The 19132-nt window shown below is 48.3% G+C and overlaps 5 protein-coding genes across 5 annotated transcripts; 2 read left to right on the top strand and 3 right to left on the bottom strand.

Moving 5' to 3' along the window:
* Positions 1-5822: 5822 nt before the first annotated feature.
* LAJ45_04879 (uncharacterized protein) lies at positions 5823-6488 on the top strand (the record flags this gene model as incomplete). Its single annotated transcript, XM_046114455.1, has 1 exon — positions 5823-6488. One exon carries the CDS (start codon positions 5823-5825, stop codon positions 6486-6488), a length of 666 nt encoding a protein of 221 aa, XP_045972481.1.
* Positions 6489-6574: 86 nt separating this feature from the next.
* LAJ45_04878 (uncharacterized protein) lies at positions 6575-7021 on the top strand (the record flags this gene model as incomplete). The annotated part of the gene is made up of 1 exon (XM_046114454.1): positions 6575-7021. The coding sequence occupies one exon, from the start codon at positions 6575-6577 to the stop codon at positions 7019-7021; it is 447 nt and encodes a 148-aa protein (XP_045972480.1).
* A 1381-nt stretch (positions 7022-8402) lies between these two features.
* Positions 8403-10754, bottom strand: LAJ45_04877 (uncharacterized protein; the record flags this gene model as incomplete). The annotated part of the gene is made up of 5 exons (XM_046114453.1): positions 8403-9603; positions 9802-9905; positions 9956-10195; positions 10264-10480; positions 10540-10754. The coding sequence occupies 5 exons, from the start codon at positions 10752-10754 to the stop codon at positions 8403-8405; spliced, it is 1977 nt and encodes a 658-aa protein (XP_045972479.1).
* Positions 10755-13493: 2739 nt separating this feature from the next.
* LAJ45_04876 (uncharacterized protein) lies at positions 13494-14921 on the bottom strand (the record flags this gene model as incomplete). The annotated part of the gene is made up of 6 exons (XM_046114452.1): positions 13494-13521; positions 13592-13677; positions 13736-14284; positions 14345-14398; positions 14472-14643; positions 14716-14921. The coding sequence occupies 6 exons, from the start codon at positions 14919-14921 to the stop codon at positions 13494-13496; spliced, it is 1095 nt and encodes a 364-aa protein (XP_045972478.1).
* Positions 14922-18317: 3396 nt separating this feature from the next.
* Positions 18318-18896, bottom strand: LAJ45_04875 (uncharacterized protein; the record flags this gene model as incomplete). The annotated part of the gene is made up of 3 exons (XM_046114451.1): positions 18318-18569; positions 18664-18769; positions 18835-18896. 3 exons carry the CDS (start codon positions 18894-18896, stop codon positions 18318-18320), a joined length of 420 nt encoding a protein of 139 aa, XP_045972477.1.
* Between the last annotated feature and the right edge of the window lie 236 nt (positions 18897-19132).

Here is a 19132-nt window from a genome sequence, read left to right as displayed (position 1 = left end):
GCCAACCCCCCGTGCCCCCCCGCTCCGAGGCAAGGGGAAGCCAGCAAAGTGAGCAGGGAGGCAGGGGAGGCAATGGTAATAATGGCAATGGCGGAAACCGCGCAAGACCTCGAGACCCTTTCCCCTCCGACTCATCCAGCTCTTCCGATTCAGAGAACGATCGTCGATCACGCGAACGAAGGCAGAGAATACGGGAGGAGCGAAGGCGCCGTAACAGGCAGCAAGAGGTAGACCTCATGCACCCTCCTCGCGCCACCCTGGGTGATACGCCAAAACAGGCAAAAATCCCCTTCTCCGGAAAAGCCGACGAGGATGTGCGGCACTGGATTGACCAAATGGAAGTCTTAATTGAACTTCAGAGGAAGGTCCGGTGGGACGACCAGACCAAAATCCTGTGGGCATCCCTGGAACTTACCGGGAGTGCGGCAAAATTCTGGCGAAACTTCGTGGAACGACTATCGGTGGACCCCAGCATCGGGACATGGGAGAATTTTAAAAACGAACTACGGATTCAATATGGCAATCGGACCAGTCAAGAACAAGCCAAGCAGAAGATGGATAAGCTCCGCCAAACTGGCATGATCGATGACTACATCAACGAGATGCAGAATCTGGAATGGGACGCGAAGGTCGGACCCATCGTGATGAAATCCATGATCCTAACAGGAATAAACTCCTCGCTGGAACAACGCCTCTCGAATGCAATCGAGGAACCAGAAGATTTCGCGGAATGGCTAGCATGGGTTAGGAAGGTCGGACGCAAGGATCACGAGGTAAAAGCACGAAAAGAAATTTTACGTGGCAAGGATGTCGTGAAAGTTCGGGAGGAAAAATCGGAACGGCGAAAATCACGCAACCCTGCACCTCGGAAAACTTTCTCCGCGCCAGCGCACAACTCCAAGCCCTCGGATGACTTAGGTGTCACCAAGGACGAGAAGGAGAAGTGGCAAAAAGAAGGGAAGTGTTTCCGTTGTGGTAGAGATAACCACTTCGCGAAAGATTGCGTGGCGACGAGTAAGGTCAGGTTAACCGACCTGAAGAGGAAACGGTATCCTTCCGGAGGAAAGGACCACGGAAGGGAGGGTGAAAAGAAGCGGAAATTGGGCCCCCAGAATGAGGCATTTAGGGCAAGGATTACAACTTTGGAGGATCAAAATTGATTGGGTATTTCTATTTTTCGGTATCTCATGTTGCGTTATGGTTTCTTTCTATTTTTGGGTCATGAAAAAACAAGGTTTTTCTGTATTACGGTTATCGGTTGGCTATGGGATCTTCTATATTTGTTTCGTTATACGCGCGGAAATTCAATTCTCTTTACACACACTCTGAGGATGGGGTTACACCCCGAAAACGCCTGGTACGTAAGTGTTGTACCATGATCTTCATCAAACACTCGAACTCTCTATATAAACCCCCTCACCCCGCGCTCAACAGAAAAAAACATCGAACCAACCCACACCTGAAACCAATACCAAAACTTTTTATCAAACCAATACACAAGCATGTCTTCCAACACACAAGAAACTCGTCTTGAGATCGAAATCTCTTGGGACCATCCCGCCACTAGTACCAAACATGTCGCAACAGTCAACGCACTCCTAGACAGTGGCACGGAGGACTGGATCATGTCCTGGGACTGTATCCACCGTGAAAAAATACCTACTCAACCTCGACCAAAGCCTCTCATCATCAGACAGGCCGATGGTACCCCTATGCCCAACTCCGGCATCCACATCACTCAACCTCTCACCCTCCGCATCGGCAACCATCTAGACAGGGCTATCACCTGTGAGGTTGGCTCGTTTGCAGGAGAGGACCTCGTCATACCACATCGATGGCTCAAGGAGCATCAACCAACCATCCATTGGGGACGCAACAGTGTTAGCTTCCATAGCAACAACTGTATAATCAATGGGTGCTTCGTATCAGTCGAGGACATATACGATCAAGACCCAGAAGAGCTGGTCATCAGGCTGTTGAGGGCGTCACCCAAGAAGCAGATGACGATCGAGCAACACCCCTTTTGGGCAAGAGCATCGGTAAACGAGGCTCTCGTTAGTGCTATACCGGTGGAGTTTCAGGAATATGCCGACGTGTTCTCCAAGGAAGGAGCCGCTCGACTACCTGACCACTCTGAATGGGATCATACCATTCCTCTTATGGAAGGAAAGCAGCCTCCATGGGGGCCGATTTATTCGCTCTCCCCACCTGAAGATAAGGCACTCCGGGAGTATTTGGATGAAAATCTGCCCTCCGGCAAAGTAGTCCCCTCCACTAGCCCAGCAGCGGCACCCGTCCTGTTCGTTCCGAAAGCTAATGGCAAGCTTCGGCTATGTGTCGACTTTCGTGGCTTGAATGGGATCACGATCAAGAACCGTTACCCACTGCCGCTCATGAATGAGCTAGCCGACGCAACGAAAGGAGCACTCTACTTCACGAAAATAGACCTGAAAAATGGCTATAATCTGATTAGGATTGCCAAGGGCGAAGAATGGAAAACCGCTTTCCGAACAAAATACGGCCTCTTCGAATATAGGGTAATGCCTTTCGGCTTGACCAATGCGCCTGCGTCGTTTCAGGTCATGGTCAATACCATATTCAAGGATCTTCTAGATCAAGGCGTAGTAGTCTACCTGGATGACATCTTAATGTATTCAAAGACTAGAGAAGAGCATATGACTCTTGTACGGGAAGTTTTGGAGCGACTGCGACGACACCACCTATACGGAAACCTCGAAAAAACGGAATGGTATCAACAGGAGGTAGAGTTCCTGGGATTCATACTATCAGGAAAAGGGAACCGAGTATCACCAAAGAAAGTCCAGGCGATCGAAGGCTGGTTAGCCCCAACCAAGGTCAAGGAACTCCAGTGCTTCCTCGGATTCGCCAATTTCCTAAGACGGTTTATCCACCGATATTCTGAAGTTTGCAGACCCATGACCGATCTCCTGAAGAAAGGTTCTGTATGGAAATGGGGCAGGGAACAGCAAGACGCGTTCGACGAGCTCAAAAGGAGATTTACGTCTGCTCCAATACTCCGACACTATGACGAACACCGCGAAGCAATCGTGGAGACTGATGCGAGTGATTGGGCCGAGGCCGCAGTACTCTCTCAGGTGTTCGAGGACGGTATCCTACATCCGGTAGCTTACCACTCTCGCAAGTTCAACGAGGCAGAGGTCAACTACGAGATCTATGACAAGGAGATGCTCGCAATAGTCTCTGCTCTCTTGACTTGGAGACACTGGCTGGAAGGGACGGACATCCCTATCCAGATACATTCGGATCACCAAAACCTGCAGTATTTCACAACGACCAAGAAGTTGTCGAGAAGACAAGCCAGATGGGCCGAGAAGATAGCACCTTTTCGCTTCAAAATCCATTACCGACCAGGCGAAAAGAACGGCAAGCCAGATGCACTTACAAGGCGTCCGGAGTTCGCGATGGAAGGGGGAGTAATGCGTGAGCAGCCCGTAAAACAGCTACTCAATGCAGAACAGTTTGTCAGAAAATCACGGACTAGCGTAGAAACTGGGCCTGAAGTGATTGGCAACCCCGAAGAGGAATGGAATCAGTTGGATCAGTGGTACGACATACCGAGCGTAGAGCTGCCTCAGCCACTACAGGGTTGGTATGAACAGGAAAGACGATGGGTTCGGAGGATGGTTCCGGATGAACACCTCCCTGACTCAAACCTTGAGATCTTCGGACCACCGGAGGCTGCTATCGTAAAGGTAGAGCCTGCCGCTGAATGGAGTCCCGATTCGAATGACCCCACCCACGATGGTCGATGGGTAGTACCAGGCTACGCGGTCAAGCAGGTCATCGAAGAACATCATGATCGACCCGTAGCGGGGCATCTAGGAAGGGATAAAACCCTTGAGTTGATTGATAGGAACTACTGGTGGCCAGGAATGTCCACGGATGTAGCCAACTTTGTCAAGACCTGCGATGTATGCCAGAGAGCCAAGCAACGTCGGAGACACTTGTCACTCCCTCAACCCCTAGAGTTAGCCACCACACCTTGGACTGATATCTCGATGGATTTCGTAGTAGAAATGCCAAAGGAGAAATCAGGATTCCGTAACGTATTGGTAGTTGTGGATCGTTTTACGAAAATGGCTCACTTCATTCCAATGACGGGAATCAACGCGGAACAGACCGCTAACGCATTTGTCAAGGACATCTGGCGTTTTCACGGACTTCCTAGGAGCATCGTTTCTGATAGAGGAACCCAGTTCGTGTCAGCATTCTGGGCGGCCATCACGGAAAGATTGGGAATTCGTAGAAGACTCTCCACATCATTCCACCCGCAGACCGATGGCCAGACAGAACGGACCAACCAGCACATGGAAGGTTATATCCGGGCATATACGGCAGGAACAGGCAAGAAGTGGAAGGACCTGTTACCTATCTGCGAATACGCCTATAATAATGCGAAGCACACGTCGACGGGACAATCACCGTTCTACTACAACTATGGCTTCCACCCTCGGACGGACTGGCCTACAGATGCGGAGATCGAACGTTTAGATGCCAACGGGAACAACTACTTGGACGAGATCATCACGGCTCATGAGTTAGCAAGAGATACGCTACAGAAGACCTTCGACAGGATGGCGTCAAAGCCAGGACCAGCAGTACAGCGGTTCACTATCGGTCAGAAGGTCTTGCTGGATACTCGGAACCTAGGCGGATACTCCAAGTGGTCAGATAAATTTACAGGACCATTCACGATCTCAGCGGTGATAGGCAATCGGGCTTACCGCCTTGAACTCCCGGTAGAATGGAGGGTTCATGACGTATTCCACGAGATGCTGCTACGGCCCTATCGCGAGGATCCGGATCCCACTAGGCAGCAAAACACACGAAAACGACTAGCAACACCCGAGCCACAGGAGGCATTGGCGGATGAGAACTTCCAGCCAACCTCCAACATACGACCCCATACGCGAAGTCGAGGCCCAGCGATCGATGACGAACGGGCTCATAAGCGACAACGGAACAGGCGGGACTAAGCTCGATACCTTTCCCTACTCTATGACTTTTCCCACAGGGTTTTTATCATAGAAGGGTTTTAACGGTCGAGGGCGACGTCTAGGAAGGGGGAGTAGTGTTACAGGAACTACGGAGCACTGTCCTAGAGGCGAAGGACAGTGAGGAATACGAGTGACGGGTTGTGATGCGAAGACGGTCGGGTAACGGAAGGACAAGCATAGAAAGGTATCGGGTGGTGTGGGGGCACGCGGTGTTACCACACTAGTACCATACTATTGTGACGGCACGTTTACTATTGGGTGTCTCACCCGGAATAGAATGGGAAGCGGGGCTTACGGCTGCAGGCTGTTCTACTTAGGGAAGTAGGTCTAGGACAATAGTATGGTGCGACCCGATGACTGGCAATTGCAAGGTTCATGGTTACGTGTCGGAATTAGAATGGAGGACGGAACTATGCGGGGGCGCTTTTCTATCTGGGTTATCTTCGGGAGCTTGACCTTATTCTATTTATCGTTGTATCAGTTAGTATCAGAAAGCGGGCCTTGGCATAGGTTCCCACATGTATAAATAGGGCAGGATTCTGCGAAGACTTGAGGGTATCATCAACCATCAAGTCAAGGGAATCCGGTTTACAATATCATCAGTTTAAACGCTACAGAATTATCGCTTAGCACTGGCCATTTCCCCAAACACCCGTGCCCAGCAAAATTCTTGAATCGCCCCCAAAAGCCGCTACACCCACGCCCCCCACGCCCCCCACGCCCGCAGTCGACTCCCTGCTGTCGTTGTGGACCTATATCGCACGTTCACCTCACACCGCGTCAATGTTATTACGGCAACGCGCAAGCAAGCACCTCCGTACCCATATATACAGCAAGGGCAAGGGCAAGGGCAAAGGACAGAGCAAAGCTAAACCCATGCAACTGAAGTCCAAACAAAATATAAAATTCAAAGCTATATCTAAGATATACAAGCAGCTACGCGTGCGGATGGGAGCGGCGGCAGGCGGAAAGCTCGACTCCATGGACATTGATGACCCCATGGACATTGATGACACCATGGACATTGATACCCCACTACCAGCCCCGGATGCTATGATGTCGATGGCGAATGTATTAGCGCCCGCCACGATGGCTCCTCCACCCCGCGACGTGACGGTCATGTCGATGGCCCATGTGTTGGCGCCCGCCACGATGGCTCCTTCACCCTGCGACGTGACGGTCATGTCGATGGCGAATGTATTAGCGCCCGCCACGACGGCTCCTCCACCCTGCGACGTGACGGTCATGTCGATGGCGAATGTATTAGCGCCCGCCACGACGGCTCCTCCACCCTTCCAGCCGGTAGTGCCCGTTGATGTTCCTGTTTTTGTTCCCGCACATGTACCTGTCCCCGAACACGCACCCACAGCCCCATACCGATGCCGCCGCCGCGGCCCTGCCCGACAGCACAAGCAATCTCACCTCCCACAGGCGGCATCCGCGCCCTAGCCTCCGGCAAGAAGGTCGCCCTCTGGCTCGAGCCTCTCCCGGACCATGTCCAAGTGGGCAGATCCTACACCCCCATGGCACCCATCATGGCCACCATACCCCCTCCCCACCCACAACCCCGTGCAGTGCCAAAGCCAAAGCCAAAGTCAAAGCCAACGCCACAGCCCGTCAAGCCGCCTACGCCCCCACCGGCAGACGCGGGCTACGACAGCTTCGATGAGGAGTACGAAGCGGGTGTGGCAGAGGAGCGCGGTAAACCAGTGCCGGAGAAGAAGAAGACGCCGCCCGTGCCCGCACCCACGCCAAGGGCCATGGCATTCAACTTTGATGTGACTGCCTTGTCGTTCGCGCCGCCGCCGGCAACTGGGGCTGCGCAGGGGATGTTGAAGCTGGTGTCGAAGAAGGGGACGGTGTTAAGGGGGAAGACGGTCGGGCCGGAGGCTGAGAAGCTGAGGGCTAGGAGAAGGCAGGAGAGACTGGATCGTGACGGTAAGTCTTTCCTGGTTTTGTTGGGAGGATGCGTAGGGTGCTAATGTGGGTAGATCCGGATCGATAAATAGAGGAGTATGAAAACAGAGGGAAACTAAGAGGGACGTCTGACTATGTTAAGGTATATATACGTGATCTTTTTCTCGCGCTTTGTTTTTGCTAGTCTGTCTGTAAGTACCCTAACCCTCCACCCATCCACCCATCCACCCCGGCCCCCCCCCTTTTCTCCCTACTCCACCCCCCATTACACACCCACCACTCACCACTAACCACCCTACACCATTTCCACTACCCCCCCCTTACCCGACTCCCACTCATAACAGTCCGTCGCACCTGTCACACCCACCGCAACCGCCACAACCGCCACATCCAGCCTTCCAACCGCCACAGCACCAGAACCAGTAGCAAAATCGGCATCTCGCTTATGCTGCGCTGGTGTAGATTCAGAAGTAACCTAGAATGCAAGTGCTCCCATTCCTTTGTAATGAGCGCGCTAATCGTTTCATGAGAAACTGGCGAGGGTGGTGGTTGGCGACGGCTGTGGCGGCCCGTGGTGCGATGCAGTGCGGTGCTATGTTTGTGGGGTGCTGTGTGTGCGGGTGAGGAAGGGGGAGGTAGGGGGAGATGGTGTAGAGGGTGGAAGGGCGAGGGCTGCGTGTGTGGTGCGTGAGGTGGTGAGAGTTGAGGGTTGGTTGAGAGTTCGGGTGTGGAGGGTGTGGTGAGCGGGTGGTGGCTGGGAGGGTGTGGCGGCTGGGAGGGGAAGGGCGGCGTGTGAGTTGGAATGGCGGGAGAGGTCACGTGTAGTTTATATTAGCGAGTAGAGTATGTACTTTAGATCATTAATAGAAAAGAGCGTGCGTTTCGTACATGTACTCTTGGTACCGGGCTGTGGTCGGGGGGTCCGCTGTCCCGCTTCGCTAAATCTTAATTCCGGGTGAGAAAAAGTATGTATCTGCACGAATCTATGGCTAATTCGCCTTGGTTACCACATACACCCCGGTCGCAAGTTTGGCCGTGTAGCGAAGGACCCCCAACCCACGCCACACAGCCAAACACCTCTCAGACCTCCGCGACTGGGGGTGCGGGAACAACCGAACACGCGCTACCGCAGGACTTTCCTTAAACCTTAATGAGACGTGCTCACGGATGTGATGCGCCACAACCCGGGGCTGTACACTCATTCCGGGGTGCCGTGCACTCATCCCGTGGGCACATTGGCCTTAGATTAAGAAATATAATATATTGACTACCTTACAAAAGAACTTCTCTGTAATATAATGAAAGTGACGTTCCCAAAAAAGAAACATCTTCAACGAGGGAGTAAAAAATAAAAACAAACGCCCTTACAAAAGAGAGAAAATATAATGAAGGTGCCAAAGAAATTAACGGGAAAGCCATCAACACATAAAATAACTGCTATGTGAGTTACAACTGGACGCCATGGGATAGATGGATGTGGCCTTTAAGTTTCTCGAACTCTGGATACATCGCGGTGCAACCTTTACCAGGGCATCGGACTTGTTCTTCACTGGCTAGTCGTGCAATTTGCTTCTTGAGGTGCAGGTTCCTCACATGTTTTCTAAGATTACTGGGCGAGGAAAAAGGAACCTCCGCTTTTTTTCCCTCGCAAAAAGGACAGTTTTTGGAAATCGCGTGCTTGGCTTTCGAAGATCCGATCGGTTTAGTGGACGTAATGAGACTTGGGTCAGTGGATATATCGTCCAGTAGTCTTGGGTCAATCGGTATATCGGCCATTCCAATATCACCCAAGCCTACAGCTTTCGGTTCCGGGGGAGCCACAAGGTTTATCGTAGGGTTCTCCTTCGATGCTCTATTATCATTTATACAAAACTGAACCAAATCGTTTAGGATTTCCGGGCGGGGGTAAGAGCTTGAGGAACAACTGTAGACACCTTCCATAACCTTCTCTTGTTCTGCCGAATCGTATTCTCTGGGAGATGCCACGCTGTTGTTCAATGTTCCGTTCGATTCGAGTTGGTGACGTATTTCATTGCTGCTGGCAATTTGGAAAAACTCCTTCCTCTGTTGTTCAAACGCCTCCCTCAGAAGACGGCGTTTGGTGGCCTCTACCTCATGATAGAGGGTTATATAAGTCAAGTCGTCACGAACATCGAACAATTTTGTCCTCCCAATAACATGTTTATCCTTTTCAGTAAGTTCTTCCTTAATCCTTTTCAGTTCACTTTGCATGTGAAGCAGCCCAGGGTCTTTCAGTACTTTCTCTCTGCGTTCAGGTGTGAGCTCTAGCGGTGCCAAAGGGTTTCTCTCAATACGCTTGAGAAGTTGAAAGGTTTCATCTGCCGGCGTATTCCCAAGAAAAGCGGACTGTGTATCGGCCCGAATTGTACGACTGAGGTAACGTCTGTTGAATACCGCTTCAGTGCTGTGCCCCATGATCAACCGTAATTCCGGGCCTGTGACTGTTCCGTTCAAAGCATTTGCAGCCCCTCTTCTCAACCAATAGCAGCCCGGTGTTTTCTGAAACCCTGCGCCTATTCCTGCACGCTTCACCTGGAAATCCAATGAGTGATAAGTCATGGGTGCACCACCGCTCCCACGACATATCGGAACCTCTAAGATATCATTTCGAAATGGAATATGCAAGCTATCAAGCCCCTCCGGAACTCGGAGCTTATATAAATCTGCAGGGCATTGCAAATCTTTAAAAGCGTGGTCGAGAAAGGCAATGGTAAGAAAATCGAAAATAGGGCAAATAAGCGGCTTGTCCCGAATCTCGTGGAGGATAAAGGTTATTCTCGGACTCGTGTTAGCTGAGAAATACTTCAAAGAGTGAAGAACTTACGGTTCATTGGCCTTTCTTTTGCCTTTCATTCGGTATAACTTTATCTCGAGTGCCATTACTGGCTCCTCCGTGGATTGACATGGAACAAGAATCAATTTGACCTCCTAAGAAAGGTTAGCAAATGATGATTCCCGGTATTTAGGCAGTGTTATACCTTGTATAGGAGTGCCTCGTTATCATAAGCCTGTGTTGCTACCAAAGAGCCAGGCCTAGCAGCCGTGTATGCCATGAGTTTCATATTGAACAAAAATTGGACCATCTTTCGACTAGGCAGGTGATTATGGCACTTCCAAAGGCCCTCGATGAGTCGAATAAAACAAATTGCTGTGACTACTGGCTTTTCCTTTCCTCCGACCTTGAGATTACAAGCATTTGTCATCGTTGTTTTTATATACTGCGTAGTATATAGTATCAGTACCCATAGAATTATTTAGATAGAGAACTAGAGTGTGGTAGACGGACAGCATTAACCTCTCTGCATATCTTTTTGGAGAGTCCCTCTCCACCGGTAGCCTCCGAATAGAGCATTCCGATATAACCAAATCTCGTTATGATTGTACTCTGAGCGGATTGCTCTACATCACGGCCTGATTCTCTGTAATGAAGCCATGGAGTTATATCTGAAGATTTCGTTATCTTCTCGAAAGCTGGGTCCTTGTGAAGTTCCTCCTCATGAAATCTTGTGTATATGTTAGTACAATGGATGTAACTTTACCACTCGACCAGAATATTACTTACTTGATCCAACTTTTTCGATATCTTTCCATCTCCTTCCTGGTGGCATCAGCTTTTGGTGTTGCTACTGGTGGCGCTAGCTCATTCTGAAGCTGCAAGCTTTTCCATTGGTCTGGAGTTCTTTTCAGATAACGATGTTTACTCGGCAGATTTGGTTGAGACAAATCGAAAGTCATAATGCTTTCTTTGAACTTGGGCATTTCTTTGGACTTGGGCATTTCGGGTAGGATGGGTTAGGAGCTGGAAGGTGTAGTGAGGAGCTGGAAAGTGTAGTGAGGAGCTGGAAAGTGTAGTGAGGAGCTGGAAAGTGTATCGTGGAGGCCTAGGGGAAATGATTTCTAATTTATACAGCTTCAAGGCTAGGCCCCCAAAACTAATATTGTCACAAGTAGTTTATTTACTGTGTTACATTTTTTATAATTACTTTGGGAAGATTCGCCTCCAGGGGTGCTAACCCGTCGAATTTCACACTCTACAGTGTTCCAAGGCGGACTCTTGCGGCGGGTGCTTGCTTCGTGGTCCGCTAGTTAGTATGGAGGCGTGGTGCTTGCTTTGTGGTCCGCTAGTTAGTACGGACCACGCTAGTCGGTTCCGACTGTTATCATCTGTCGGTTCCGACTGTTATCATTTGTCGGTTCCGATTGTTGATACAGGGGGTAGTTTGTTGGATCGTTAATAATATTTTGAAGAAATATAGGTCTAGATCCATTATATCGGGGGTGTGTGGGAACATATTCTGGCTCCAAAATGTATCAGGCATTACCGGATCGATGCTTCATATCGACACACATTGTTTATGTATGGCAGAGCGGACGGGATGCCCAGTTTTCAACATTCTATGAACGAACACGTCTACATCATCCAGATTATGGGTTTTGTCGTAGTTGAGATATAGGCAAGTGATACCCTATGAACGAGTGCGATTCAATGATCTTGCAGTGAAGGCTTTTCTAACGGTTATTGTTGTCGAAGACATTGACAGTCATACTTGCGCCCTTCTTTGCCCGTGGTACCATGATTCCATCTTATATATCGTGAGATCCGGGGTGGTCGGGCGTAGACCCAGCCAGCCCGAGCTACTTGGGATTCACTCAGGAAATCACAAGAGTTCTCAAATCACAAGAAAGTGCATGCGCAATATCGTACAGAGGAGTGCGGCGGCATTTTGTCGATGTTTATTGGGAAAGCGCGTGTTATATCACATATCAAAGTCTCCTTCATACTTGTAATTTTGGTAACACACGATACATACGTTCAAGGTTTCTGGGTAAGAACGATAAGTGGATAGACGGGTGTGTATTGGTGAATACTAACTGCCAGAAGGAAAGAAGGACTGGAATTCACTAGAAAAATCATATTGATGAACCAGTCTAGATCGCACCCCCCAGAGTCATCCAGAAGTTCATGCCACCATTACTTTTAGAATTCGGGGTTTATAAAGACCTACTTGTATGGATGGGTGTGTTTTTATGAAAACGAGAATCTCACAGAAGATCAGCCCGGGCTAGCAACTGTCATATCCTCCGGGCTGCAAACAAACAATCAATTATCAAATCAATCAATCAATCAGCCCAGGCTAAGGACTGTGTCACCCTTCACTTCTGAAAACCATCTGAGTCGGTCGAAAGCAAGTTACCGAATATTCGGGAATGGATCACCCCCGAGTGAATGGGTCCTATTGACATCGTAACAAAATACCAGGTCTAATATTATTTCGAGTGAACGGGAGTGTAATTTGCGATAATAGCAGTGGTATTGGTATGGATTATAAATTTTTTGGTATGATTATAGTCTTTGGGTAAGTACGTACGTTTATTGGCGGAAAGGCTTGTCAACGGAAAAGCTTCAGTCAGGTATAGGATAAAGAAGAACCCTGCGGCCAATAAGTTCAAGATTACCAGAGATTTAACTGGCCAAACCCGGAGAGAGCGGGATTGATAGCTATGATATATTCGTGCGCTGGAAGTAAAAGCTACGGTGCAGAGGATTGTGTTTGAATTCCGGAATTCATGGACGTTCTGCTCATGGCAGAGGTATTTGATGCCAGTGTGGAGGCTTATTTTAGAGTTAAGAGGGGCCAGATATACGTAAATACGTGATTGAGTGACTCAATACACGGTCGCTAAGACGTTGAATTCAACATATATCCTCCTACTTCATCTCACTCGTGCCCACCAGGGTGCCGGCCTCAGTGTACTCGACTTGACTTGTCGGCGCCGTTGATTATCTAGAGACTTAGAGAGAACGCTATGGGCCGACATACTGCGGTACTCGGAAGCGGACTTTTACATAAGGCTCGCTGCGGATTAATGGATTAAACAAAATAAAGTAAAAAGGCTCGCTGCGGTCATGAAATCTCACTCGAAAATGATTGGTGCAGTCACTCCCCTAACCCTATTGATAGTCTTGGCAGCACGGAGAGCACCCTCAATACACTGTTCAGGTATGCCTATGATATGCAAGGAAGATAGTTTCGAGGATTTCTGGTTTGGCATTCCATAGCTATTGACTTTAAGGCCTTTGTGGGAGGGTGGTTAAAGTCATCAAAATTCTAGCTACTGGATATATATTGAAAGTATTCCTTAACCAAATAGAATAGGCTTAGATTTTTCTTTATCAATAAGAGTGACCTAAATAGGTTAGGATTATTAAGGGTATTGAACCGAAAGAAGATGAGGGTGCAAGTATAGATTTCTGCATGACGAATTACTGGCTGGGACTTCGAATATCAAGTGAGTCAAAAAACGAACAAAAATGAGTGTCTCGTCGTGAATTATGCGGGTTATTTCTGAGCTTGAGCAAATCATAATCTCTAGATAATTTCACGCGTAAATCGATCACAATCGTGCCAATATAAACCCTAACCTATTTATTTATTTTGCAATTTGACTACTCTGGTACTATAATAATCTATTAACATGGACTGCCGCCATGATATGCTATTTACCAGAGTCTTCTTAGATCTGTGACATCATGTTGACGCTCCTATAAACCAAATACGTTAGAACTCTGTCTATACTTATCACTGTCTGGAATTATGAGGAGTGTAACTTACGATCTCGCCTTCGCAATAACTGTGCTTGGATACCCGCTCCAGTCACCAGTAAACAAAACATTATCACTACATGAGCTTCCCAAACTCTTCTCGGAATTAGCACTATTCCTAAAAACCATGACGCAAAGATTCTGGTAAACTTACAGCATTATCGATCCAGCCGGGTTCCCAGTACATAACACCGACCCCGAGACTATTCGGGATCGCCTTGACAACCGTCGCAATCGCCTTAACCCATGAGACCTGCCCTGCCGCCGAGAACGGATACGCTGACAACAACGAGGGTGGGAAGTTCGTTGTCGTTGAGCATGCCACAGGGTAGTCCGTCTCCATAACAATGATCTTCTTTCCGTACGTATTAGCCATGTTGTTAACTGCCGTCTGGAAGTTCGCAATGGTACTGGAGGTGGACCAGAACGGGTAGTACGAGACACCCTGGACGTCGAAAGAGCTCATGCTGAAGGTTCCGGAGGCCGCAAGGGAATCGTAGAACCACTTCTGTGTATCCCATGAATAACCCTCATCGAGATGGATCATAATGAGGGCGGAGCTGAGGCTGGAGGCGCGGACACCTTGGGCACCGGCGGTAAGCAGCGTGCCGATGTTGGCGAAGTTGGTGTAAGAACCGAGAGGCCAGAGAAGACCGGCGCGAATCTCATTGCCAATGGAGATGAGGTTGACATTGATTCCGTTCTGGGGGGAGTTAGCGCTGCGGTTTTAGAGGTTGTTGCGGATTTAGGTGATGAGACTTACGGATGCGAATGTGTTGAGAACGTTAGTGGTATAGGATTTCACGGCTGCGGCGAGCTACGAGAAGGTTTGTTAGTATCATTGATAGCCCGGTTATGTTTGGATTTGCGGGGGGGTATATGATTGGTACCTGAGTGATAGTGTAACTCGACCACGCGCTGGGGGTGGTCTGGTGTCCTGGATCCGCCCAGGTATCGGAGTAGTGCAAGTTCAAAGTAACAGACAAGCCCGCAGCCTTTGCCCTCAACCCAAGCTTGACTGCATAGTCCAGGTTGTAAATTCCGTCCGAGGGGTTGACCCAACTAATGCACCACAAAACCATAAGCTCATCTCCAATAGAAATAGCAGCATGGTTGAGAGAGAGAAAAACTCACATTCGGATTTTGATGTTGTTTGCGCCGTTCTCCTTGAGAATTACCTCAAGGTTCTTGGTGTTTCCGTTGACATCCTGGTACTTGACGTTTGCAGCTTCCTCCACCAAAAGGGACGAGATATCAAAAGTCTTCCATGTCAAGGCACCGAGTGCGCCAAGAATCTGCGTGGTCAAAAACAACAGGAAAAATGTTCTGATACGAAACATTGTAGGTGTTCGATCCGTTTGCCAAAGAGTAAGCTATTGTGCTGTCTAGAGGGCAAAACCTTGGTTGCGATATCCCGTCGTTTTATAGACAATGGAGCCAACCAACAATATTCTTCCCATCCCTATCCTCCTGTTCATCCTTTACTCAACTGGCTAGCTAGAGTAGCTGCTCGGTGGTCAGTGGTCCATATTCCCATGTCATCTCATGCTTATCGTCGTATGCTACCCCGCATATATTGCAGTCCATATCATGTTGCTGGTTCTCTATTGTAAACAAAACGCTACGAGCCATCATCTCGCTTTTATGAAGGCCGAGTGCAGAAAAGAACGGGGCGTGTTTCCGGACCGAGGGGCGTGGGTAGATAGAGTTTTGTTTGTTTATCTGACAGCTAAACCTCCAGGCTGCTAGCTAGGGCGGGCGTCCGAACGCAGAGTTTTATATTAATACAAATGGGGTGGATTTTGTGCTACTGTTGTACTGTGAGGAGAACCTTACCTTGTGGATGTTGGCATATGCAGGATTGTGGGTTCATGGAATTCTCGCACTTGTGGCCGATCCTGGGAATACGAGGCGGATCAAATTTGGAGGTTAGTGCGTGCTTTGTTGTAGGAAAGTCGTGTCGAGAAGCTTGAAACGCCACAGCCGTTGGTAGCGGATGTCGGTGGTTAGTTCAGTTACAGATATGTATCTAGTTAGTTGGCTATGCATCGAATGATACCTCATGATTCTACAATAGTTATTGTTATTTGTGCAATTAGTATGAGATTTCACTCAATTATTCCCAAGTCCACGTCGAAATTTCTCTCCCTGGCATATGTGGGAGCGTTGTTTGTAAGCGGAGGATGAGCCCAAACTCTATCAGCCTTTAGAGATGTGTCTTGGAAAACTGGGTAAACCCACCTCTGTGTCACTCTACTCAGTACTACTAACTGTCTTTAAATTTCTCGGCGTCATATGATGATTTTCTTCCCTTTCATCCGTTTCTTGATATTATGCCAAGTGCGTCAAAACAAACTCAATTTCATGTGATCATAGAATATCTCTTGATCTCTTCCAACTCTGGTTCGTCGAGTGCTAACGTACCTATAGTAACATCATCCATTTTAACTTCATGCCCCCTTTAAGGACTGCAAGGAGATACAAGAGCATGATCACGACCCTGTAATGTGTCCCTACAAACGGCTATCATACTTCCGGAGATGTCAAGAATGACAACCTTCCTATCTCAGTCCGTAGCTACTGTATGATGATGACCTTGGCATCACCAAATCCGTGCTATGCATGGGCTTATGTACGACGGGAATTAATTTATTATTGACTCTAGTGACAACTGGATTGCGGGGTAAAAGTAAAAGATGCACCGTGCAGCTATCAGAAAGAAAAAATAGCTTACTCTGACCGTCTAAAACCTGCCCGAGGTTCTCAACTTGAAGTATTTTTCCCCTCGTGCTATCATATGATTTTTTCTACCGGCTAATAGAACGTCAATCACGTCAAAGGAAAATCTGTAATCTACACAACAAAAGGATCAGCTCGGCTACATCAGTAATAAAACCTAAATAAATAAATATCCGGCGGCAGGGAACATGCATGCGTTAGAATGCGAATCAGCTAGCACCCCCTAGTCGGTATTCCCTGCACTACGTAGCCTGATATACTCTATGCCCAACATAATCTTCCGGACTGGTACTCCAACCATGTGCCTACATCATAACCTTGAGCCCAGAATGTTCGTTCCCAAACACCCGCTTCAATATAAAACTGCGCGCGCTATAAATGCAAGTGAAGTATATTACCGCCCTGATTTATTGGGCTGGATCATGGTGGTAACTAGGAGTCGGTTTACCACAAGCACTGAGATTCTCTATGCTGTGTCTGATTGTTTATTTATACTGTGTGTGCACGTATCGACCTTTTTTCTCTGGGGGGAAGGGGAAGTGGAGAACAGCTATACCCGCTATGCCGGTCTTTCGCACTTGGGAATCAGGTGCTTGATCTGACTAAGCTCTTCAACATTTAATCTATTTCTCTCCTCTTCTTTCGGAGCCGTTGAATGGTCAAATCGTTGTGGGGATGAGGAGAAGGTCGGTTGGCGAGTGCCTATGTATATATATTAACCGGGAAAAATCGCCCAAAGCAGGCGCCAGGAGGGTGGAGATCTAGAGAAGACAAGGGGTTTGTCGGAGAGCCAACACTACGGCCGGCACGAAAACAATCAATATCAATACCTCAAATACCACGCTCGGCTCGGAAAGCGGGCCCAATAGGGAGGGGCCGGGGGTTATTAAATGCCTGTCAAGGATCACAATCAAAAAGTTCTTTTTTGCCGATTAGTATTGTTGAGCATCGATCTCGTTTCAACTAGAAGAAAATACAGGCAGTAATGGAGTAGGGTTTTCTCGGATAAGGTGCCGGTGCCAGAACCCGTAGTCTTCGAGTAGGCTAGTACCATGGGACGGGGGCCGATATATTGGGCCCTAGTAATGGGCGATGGGGATCACGAGGGTGCATATAGCCGATGATTGATTGGATTCTTGGCGGTGAGTTGAGCTTCAATTCATGGTTTCTCACTCTTATTGTACTGGGCTTAGGTGTCTGTGTACATGCAGCGCAGACGTCCAGTAGAGCTTATATCGTCGCTCTCTCGCGCAAGAAACTGAACCTACACAACGAGATCGACATCAACATGGCGATTGGATTGCCATTGTTAAGTGTTAATGTTATGTTGGTGCTAATTTGTGGGGATCGGACTCGCGTTGCGTATATGTATGAGGAGTATCTATTGATCAGGCCATAGGGACAGCATTAAAGAAATTTCGAAAGCATATAAAAGTGAGATGTCGATATATTATTTGTCTTTATTATTGTGGAATTTTTTGAATGGTTAACGATATGTATACGTAGGCTCCGTCGTTTACAATAAACTACGCCTTAGCGTTTTACAGGGTTATCAGAACCACTCGACCCCACCTGCCGGATAGAATCTTTGGAACGAACACGACATTATTTTTTTTTTTTTTTTTGTTTAATTTATTAATTGCATGTAACTTTACAGTTATGGCAATGAACACGACATTACATGTACTTATCACTACATTTATATCAGTACTTCCTGTACCACAAACCTTGAAAATTATAACAGCTGCTATCATTAACGCCCCGCGGTCTCACTCCTCGCATACAGTACTACCACGACACCTTATCCCTTCGTCTGGCAATGCTGGCCATCTTATAAGACAGGAATTACATTTGTATGGGAGATCTATTATTTGATAACAGAGATAACGGGACCTGTTAGTAAAGCTACACATAAAATTTGCTTTTCATTTTGGGTGGGCAGCATTTTTTTGCCAGACGAAGGGATACCCCACCATATATCCAAATCCAAACAAATCTCACTCCGATCGCGAATTAATGAGTTCCAAGCCCTTCTTCACCAGCTCCTTCACATTCCACGAATCCGGCGTCCAGAACACCAAATAAGCCCCATCTGGCTTAATAAGCGTGTCCGATAATAGATCCAAGGACCATCGATGGATCAGTTCGATCTCCACATTATCTGGGGGTAGGAGCGCGGGGACCAAAAACCAGTCCACGAGGCCATCTTTTATCCCTTGCGCAATGCTGCCGATACTCGACTGGACTTGCTACATTCATGTACGTCGATCGCAAGTTAGTGGCACAGAGATCTAGCGGGAAGGGACCGGGGCCGCCCGGGGTGGGGGGGGGGGGGGAGTGTACCGCCCCGACAGAGCGCTCGCGCTCGTCGTTGAGTACGTAGGGTACGATGAAGGGCATACTGTGGTCCGGGAAGTAGACCTTGATCTGTTTGAGGATTACTGTGTCTCTGTCTCGGGATTAATTGTCAGTGTTGTGATTGTGTGTCAGAGATCTAGGAAACGCGGGACTCACGTCGTTGCTGGTACGGAACAGGGCTCTTGGTCATCACGCTGACGCTTTCGACGCGGTGGCATTTTGATTTTTAAATTTTGCTGGTTCGATCAATTGGGGCTGTAGGAACGTAGATGCTTGAGTGCGTGTTATTTAGGAGTCAACGCAGCTCAGGGGGCCATGGTTTAATTAGGCGTGTATTCCAAGCATTTCAAACTGGCCGGATGTACAGTCAGACTGACTATCAAAAGAAATGCGCCTAAAAAGCAATTTGGTGTATTAACTTTGTTAACAGATCACGTTATCTCTCTAATCAGAT

Source organism: Morchella importuna, assembly GCF_003444635.1.
Source record: "Morchella importuna strain M04M26 chromosome Unknown Morimp01GS012, whole genome shotgun sequence".
NCBI classification, from domain to species: domain Eukaryota; kingdom Fungi; phylum Ascomycota; class Pezizomycetes; order Pezizales; family Morchellaceae; genus Morchella; species Morchella importuna.
Note: the sequence above shows the minus strand (reverse complement) of the source record. Positions and strands in the feature narration are given on the sequence as shown.